The sequence below is a fragment of the Saccopteryx leptura genome, chromosome 7, assembly GCF_036850995.1.
Source record: "Saccopteryx leptura isolate mSacLep1 chromosome 7, mSacLep1_pri_phased_curated, whole genome shotgun sequence".
Taxonomy (NCBI): Eukaryota; Metazoa; Chordata; class Mammalia; order Chiroptera; family Emballonuridae; genus Saccopteryx; species Saccopteryx leptura.
In genome coordinates, this window is record NC_089509.1 from 63,374,324 (window position 1) to 63,382,242 (window position 7,919).

The following is a 7,919-nucleotide window of genomic DNA, read 5'->3' on the forward strand; positions in this document are numbered from 1 at the left end:
AGTTAGCAGAGCAGGCAGCTTCCCAGGGGAGACTAAATATACCTCTCCAATGGGAGGACAGTGATGGGGGCAAGACTGGAGTTGGACAGCACAGCTCTGCTTGGGAACCCTGGGGAGTGGCCGGGGCTGCTGGCACAGGGCTGCCACGCCCTGCTGGGCCTGTTCCCACCCTCTCTGCAAGGCTGGGCTAAGCCAGCTTCAGAAGGCCAGAACCACACTCGCAAAGTGTCTCGAGTGGGACTGCTGTGCTGCACATCTCCATCTCTCTTTCCTCCTCCCACCTTCCATCCCTTTCTTTCCCTCTCAAATATAATTCAGAAGTTAGTCCCAGTTTCCAAATATGTCACCAGAAAGCCATTCAGGTGAGTACAAATGGTAGCCATTGTGATCAGAATATAAAGTCAACTTTACCAAGCAGATACAGGAAATCAAAAAATTAAGTTGCTAAAAGATGCCTCCTTGTAGTTAAGTTTTTTGTTTTCTTTTGATAAAAAACAATATTACCCAAATCTCCTATAGAGATTAAAGAGCTCAAGTTATATTTACTAAATTTCAAACATTCAGAAGGCACCTTAAAACACAGTTCTCAGCTCTGGCCAGGTAGCTCAAGTGGTTGGAGCATCGTTCCCATACTCCAAGGTTGCGGGTTCGATTGCTGCCACACACAAGAATCAACCAATGAATGCATAAAATGAGTGGAACAACAAACTGATGTTTTTCTCTTCCTTCCTCTGCCTCTAAAATCAAATATAAATAATAATTTAAAACACAATTCTCAGACTTAAATGTTGATCTTAAGGCTGTGAAGGTCAGCAAACAAATATAAAAACACTTCCTCTCATGATTTAAGTAAGACATACTAACCAGATTTTCTAAGTCTCTGTATCAATATTATCAATGGCTACCAAGCACTGAACCACAATCTCCAGGGCACTGGTTCTCAAACCTGACTGCACACTGGAATCCCTTCAGAAGCTAGAAAAAATACTGTTGCGTGGGTCCCACCCCCAGAGACTTTGATCTAATGAGGGATATGGCCTGAGCAGCAGTATTTTAAAGTAGTGATGGTGATTCTGACAGACAGCAAACCACTGCTTGCTGTAGGAAATAAAAAGAAGTATATAAAGTGGAAACAAACCAATATCCGTCAACTAATGAGTAGATAAATACAATTTTGTGTATATATACATATATATTTTTTTAATCCTTCAGAATATAGGCTGTTAATGGATCATATGACTCTTTAGAGTCAATTATCAACAAGGCCTTTGAAAGACACTCTAAGTCTGTATTTGTCTTTACTGCTACTAGAGTTTGGGTCAAATAAACCTATACACTCTCACACACAGAAACTTTCATAGAGGAAGCTTTAAGACATTTAAATGAGTATTAAAGGACATATGCTGTAAAAACGGTTAATTAAAAGTGCTTCCCATTTGCAGAGTTCCTCAAAGTCCTAATATTGATACTAATGGTTTAAAGCATTTCTTGTGGCAGGGTAGCCCAGAGAAAACACCAAGTTTAGGAAGGGTAGAATTTTGTTCAGCAGTCTTGTTTTGTTTTTGTGGGGAGGAGGCAAAGGTTGGTGTAAGAACACCATTTGTATTTTTCTAATACCATTCAGGAATTATACACATGACATATTTCTGTAATCATTTCCAGAGAATATATCATTATCAATTGAAGAAGACTTGGCCTATCTATACCTTACAGCCCTTTCAATACATGTTTGTTGGAGCATATTTAAAAGCAGGTGGCAAAGAAATTTTAACAACTCCTAGAAATCATACTATCAAAATATAAACTCTATACTCCATTTTATGGTAAACTGAAACATTTGGCTATAGATGAAGAAAGCAGGTTAAATTATTTTTTTCAGTCAACTTGTCCTCCTACACCGTGGTGTGCAACAGATTTTTAGCTAACTTTTAGAGGTGGCTGGGTCAGGCATTTAAACATCTTGGGTTTACCCAGACCAACTTTTAGGTAAATCATCCATTGGGTCCTAAAAATCCTGCAGGATCCTTAATTCAGAGAAATAAGACAGTAATTCCAAAACCAATTTGTTTAATGCTAAGGACTAAGAAATAAAGCATTTAATTTTGAAATGTACTACTCTCAAAATTCCAAGTAAGCTTCAATTAGATAGACTTGAACCTTTATTCTTGTTTCAACTCATAAATGCCAAAACAGATTAGTGTTCAATTCTACCAGCAGTTTTCAACTCAAATTCTCTCCATTCCACTCACTTTCCTTCAACCTGATTTAATCCTGTCTGTCTCACTCTTGACCATATATATACATACACACATATCTTTACTACCAAACTTACTTTGAATGACTACTTCAAAAGGAAAGGAGCCAATGGAACAACAGGAGAATGTTCTAACAAGGCAAACTAACATGAACAAAGACTCCGGTAGCTAAGAGATTTCATTATGAAAAAAGGAAAACTGTCCCTGAAAAAATATGAGGCAGAATCTTGAACACAGGTAAAATCTCAGAAATTTAAAAAACTTTATTATTATATTATTTATTAAATTAAACCCACCTAGGCCACTGTGTCTTCCTTAAAAGGCCCCCATGTGGTAGTTCCATTGACAGGTTTATTTACTCTCACTGTAAAGAAGAAGATCCACCGCCACATACACATTTACTGAATTTCTTATGTGAAAAAGGTTAATCTCTTTAATTCCTGCCTCTCCTTTTCCTAGTTTTTCTTAAATGTGAGCTTTTTCTCCTGTTCAAAGCTTAACTAGTCATGGTCCAGTTTGGAAGTGGTGATTAAGAGGTATGGGACTCAGACCACTTAGATTTGAATAATGCCTATGCGCTGCTCAATAGTTGGGTCACTTTTAAGCAGAACTTTTGGCTTCTGTCTGCCTCTTTTCTCACCTGAAAACTGGACATAATAGTATTCCGCATGGAATTACCATGAAATTAAGCATGTGAAGCAATTATTGCACTGCATGGCAGCAAGGAAGTGGCCAGTAACTCATCTATGATCATCTTAGTGCCAAATTCTTCCTGCATCCAAGTTTACACTGAACCATTAACCTCAGATCAAGGAAAAATCAAAGAGGAAATATTACTTATGCAAAAATCCCTTTAAATAAATGCATTCAACCAATAGAGAAGAAATTTCCAGGGGGGGGGAAAGTGGCTTATTAGTTTACAGAGGGTTCCTTTTCTCATGCAGTGCCACAAGTATAATTCATTCTGAATAAAAAATAAATATTAAGAAAAACAATGTATCTGGCTTCCAACTCTTCCAGATAATCCTAAAGACAGACAGGGTTTTTGTTTTCCTTAGCATTGTTTATAAAAACCCAAGGTAAAAAAAAAAGATTCCAAAATGGTCCAAGTCACTGTTAATACAGAAATACTGATGTGAGATGTGTATTAATTTTCCTACATGCTGTTTCTACAATCTCTCAAGAGGTTTTTCATATCTAAAAAGCCAAGCTGTTCTTTGATTAACGTTCATTCAGGAGATGAGAGGCCTGTCCTTTTAAAAAAATATATACAAACACTGGTTCAATTTTTCGCATCAAAAGATAAAACATTTTTCAAAAATGGGATATACAAATTGCTCTCATGCTGGCAAGAAATCATTAATAATAATGGCAATTATATTATTTAATAAAGTTTATTGACGGTAAGAAAAATTTGTATTTTGTTTTATTCCAAAAGCGGACAGAACTTTCCAGTAGACCTTATATAATGGTATCCCTCTAGTCCAAGATCAATTTCATCCCTCCCACACAGAAGTTACTTTATCTCTCCAAGACACCCTTGAAAAGACTAAGGGATGGTTCCTTCCACCTACTGGAGATAAAGCTCTCCTTACCTACCTGTTCATCAACACCTCCTCTGCACAGAGGGTGAAAAACTGTATCATAGTACCACATTATATCTGGAGATTCTTTGACAAAAGGTCAGAATCCACTTTGACTCTTCAAATCTTTCTAGACTACAAACTATGATTTAATATGAATCAGTTACAGACATGAAACTGATTTCAAAATATACTCCATTTTCTTTTTTTAAAAATCTTCAAATATGCTAATTGATTACAAAGGTAGAAAAGGAATTACCTCACCTCATCAAACATAACTAGAAATTTCACATTTAAATGCGAAAGCAGTATATAAGCTTTATACACTTCTGTATATAGAGTGTTAAATTACACAGTAAAGAAATAAATTTTTTTAATTTGTGGGTTCCACTTCACAATTCCTGAATTTAGGAAAACTAAAGTCCATTAGCATCATATATCCTTTTGTCATATACATTATTGTATAAATAGCAAGATAGATTACTCTTAAACAGCAGCTAAATCTGAAAGCATACTTCTTTATATCAGTGAGATACAATCTCAATCATTAATGGGGGAAAGTTCAATACAAACAGTTTTAAAGAAAAAAGCAGAATACATTGTCAATAACTTGAAACTTCACTTTAGATATTCAGGATCAGTCTAAAATATCAGGTTTAAGAACATAAACATATTTACTTATTAAGTTACACATTTCCTTGAACCAAATAATATTTCCTGAGAACCCAATTACAAAAAAACCAGAAACATAAATATCTACTCCTTTAAAAGTCCCTACAAAGAACAGAAACTTATTTTCACTTTTTAACAATTTACAGAACTTTGTAGCACAGCTTTATGAAACACAGGTGTCCCATCCTCGGTCCTTACAAAAAAAGCAGCATGGCAAGAAATTGAGGCAAATTCTCAAACAGAAAAAAACAATCTGTATAAAGCCCCCAAGAAGAAATAATATACGAAAGTAAAAAAAAAAAAAAAAAAATTATTAACAGCCTAAAAACAACAGACATTCTAATCTACACTCGCAACTCTTACCCTTGACAGCAGAAAACAGAATATCCTGCCTTACACATTTTGGAACTGCAATTCTGAAATGCTAAATCCAAAGACAAAGCCGCCCTGGGGAAAAATAACAATTGCGCAACAGATCAACAGCTCCAACTTGTCCCTTGGCCCCAGCGCGGCAAGGTTTGCACGCTATAAAGCAGGAAAGGGCCAACCAAGGGCCGTCGTGACAGCCAACCAGCCACTGTCACGGAGGCCAAGGCCATGCACGCGGCGTGTCCCATCAGGAGACACCGCGGGAGGACCGAGAAATTCCAAGGCGGCCCACTACAACTGCGAGCCCCGGCCCCGCCCGTTCTTCCCCGCGCGCGTCGGGAGCCAACCAGGGGTCTTCCAGTCGAACCTTTCCCACTGTGAGAGGCCCGGTTTAGCGGCCGCACGTCGGAGCATCCTAGCACACTAGGCACTTGAGGACCTCTTCTCCCACCCTCCTGGGGGCTGGGCTTACAGGCCAAGCTGCCTAAGAGCGATCCTGTGGATGGACTGATTATTGTGCAAAGGAGCAACATTAGATGGCCTGTAACTGAGTGAAATGCTTCCACTCTCTGATGGCCTTCATTCGGACTAATAGTTCCTGCTATAGATATAATTAAGTAGAGGAATTCTGTTTGAGAAACCCCTTAATCAGCATATAAGTAATGACTTCAGAACCAGACTCAGTTTAATTAGCAAGGGTCCACTAGGAACAATGCGATTTAGAAATTTTGCGCTCTTCCTTGGACACCTTTGGATGCCTACCTATATAGGGAACCCTCATCTACACCCTTGCCTCGCCCCTCCTCCCTCCTCTTGACAGTAAAAGACGCCTGAGTGGATTTGAGCATTAGTTCTCCCATCTTCTCAAGCTAGGCCTTCTCGTCAATAAACCTTTCCTACCAAACTTTGATGGACTGACTACTGTCCTTTCTTTTGAAGCGCCGGGCACTCGAATCTTGTATCCGTAGCATGCCCAGATGGGGTGAGGAAACTACCCTGCAGCTCATACAATCGGGGACAACGGTGGCCTGGGCCCCACCCCGAAGGAGACCTCAGCTCCCCCAAGAGCGGCCCCGTGACTAGGCACATTTTTGCCAGTTCCCAGGCGGGGGAGCGGCTCAGCCCCGGAAGTGCCGGCCCGCGCCGGCTCAGACCGCCGGCGTCCGCCCCCTTCTGCCCTGCAGCCTCTGGGGCCGCTCAAACTTAGGGGGTCGGTTGGGGCTCCGGCGTACCCAGCCGGCCGCCGGGGATGCAGCTAGAGACGCCCCTGTCGCCCCACGCACGGGGGCGTAGCCCCTAGCCCCCCACCCAGTCGCCATCTGGGCGGCAGGCACCTTATCAGTGGGAACACTCGAGCACGCCCCCAGTCCCCTCGCGGCCCCTCGGGTCCCCGCTCTCCTGCCCCGCCCCGGTGCACACGCAGCGGCTCAAGTGCGCGGCAGCCGCAGTCCTGGCTCCGGACACAGACAGGAGGAGCCAGTGGCTGCAGCCTCTCCCGGATCGCGGCTCCCTCGCGCCCCTGCCCGGGTCCTGGTACTAAGTGGGGCCGAGAGGGCTGGGGCAGCACCTGCTGGGACGGCAGCCCTGGAGGCGGCAGCTCCAATTCCATCATGCTGAGCTGGGACCGTGCTCCGAGCCTCCCCGACGGCGGTCCTCTCCCGGCTGCCCAGGCGCGGCGCAGACCCGGCGGCACTGACAGCGGCAACTCCTGCGGGCTCCCCGGCACTCGCTACTCGGCGAGCAGGCCCCTGCCGCCCGCTGGGCTCCAGCCCCGCCACGCCTCCCGCCCCTCGAGGGCGTGGCAAGAGCTGGGCCTTTCCTTCCCCGACAGGCCGCGCGGGCAGAGCCTCCGAAAATCCCCCACCTCCGCTCGGGTGACGCAAGAAGCTCGCGGTCCAGGGTCAGTAGGGCCTCCGGCAGGGGTCCCAGTTGGCGGCCGCCGGCAGGCGGGGTTCCGAGAGGTGGGCTGCAAGAGCTACCAGGCCCCCGCGCTCTTTTTGCCCTCCCCGCAAATAAAACTAACGCCCTCCGCCCGGGAGATTAGGAGTTGTTTGCCGAAGGTCTCTGGGGTTCAGGCGCTTTGAAACAGTTTAAACAGTTGGAACAGATACGGTTGGAGACCCGGCAAAGGCGCTGGTATCGGAGCTGCGCCTCCCTGATTTGGAGAACCTTGCTCCGCTTTATCTCACACCACCGCCCGAGAGTGGCGCCAGCCCCGGGGCGGGGGCTAGCGTGTTGGACCCGGCTCTGCACACCGTCAACTGCCCTCTTGCCCTGGTACCCTGCGGGGCTGGGCCAGTGGGACTTGCCCAGGGGAAGTGTGGACCGCGCGGGGAGCTCGTGCTTGCAGTCACCCTGAACGCCCTCCGCGTACTCCCACGCGCTGGCAGTCTGGCTGGACTCAGGACACCAAGGGCAAATGAAGAAGTCTGTTTTGGTCGGCGAGTAGTCAGTACTGCTAACTAAGACCTTTCTTTTCCCACTAAAGCGCACATGCCTTTACCATTGTGCAGTATTACGACATGCGATGATCTTTTCAAGTTTTTTTTTCCACGTACGCAAGTATAACTTAAAAAATAAAAATGAAAAAAAAAAACCCACAAGTTATAAAATAGTTTGCATAGTATGGATCCGTTCTGTAAAAACATGTGCTTAGGAAGAAAATTGAAAGTTGTTCACCAAATATTAATAGTGTCATGAATGACTTATCTTTCTGTTACTTTATGTATGCTGTAGTGTCATGAATGACTTATCTTTCTGTTACTTTATGTATGCTTTCAATCTATTATGAATATACGTTACATTTTACATCGAAAACAATTACTTAAAAAATTAATCACTACCCACAAAAATCTTCAAGTTCTTGAAAACAGGAATATTGTGAAATCTTAAAGATTAAAAAAAAAATAGATGTTTTTTTCTCTTATGAATTAACAGTTTAACTCTTTAACAAGCCTGGTTTTCAGTTTCTAGCTTCTTGAAATTATGCAAAACCAGGTGTAGTAGTGCTATTTCATTCAAAAAACTCTCTCTCTCTCTC

At 43.4% G+C, this 7,919-nt stretch overlaps 1 protein-coding gene across 6 annotated transcripts in view; it reads right to left on the reverse strand.

The window, feature by feature from the left end:
- NFE2L2 (NFE2 like bZIP transcription factor 2) overlaps nucleotides 1–7,426 on the reverse strand; it is a 35,561-nt gene extending 28,135 nt beyond the window's left edge. For 2 of the 6 annotated variants that reach the window (XM_066345038.1, XM_066345039.1), the window contains exon 1: nucleotides 4,874–5,011. Coding sequence is in view for 1 of the 6 variants with exons in the window: in XM_066345036.1 (XP_066201133.1) it covers nucleotides 6,447–6,491 (45 nt within the window). In the remaining 5 variants the exon portion in view is untranslated. Of the gene's footprint in view, nucleotides 1–4,873; nucleotides 5,028–6,446; nucleotides 6,635–6,743 lie in introns of those variants that run through there. The other 4 variants (XM_066345041.1, XM_066345036.1, XM_066345040.1 and 1 more) reach the window with 4 other exon arrangements.
- Nucleotides 7,427–7,919: the final 493 nt, after the last annotated feature.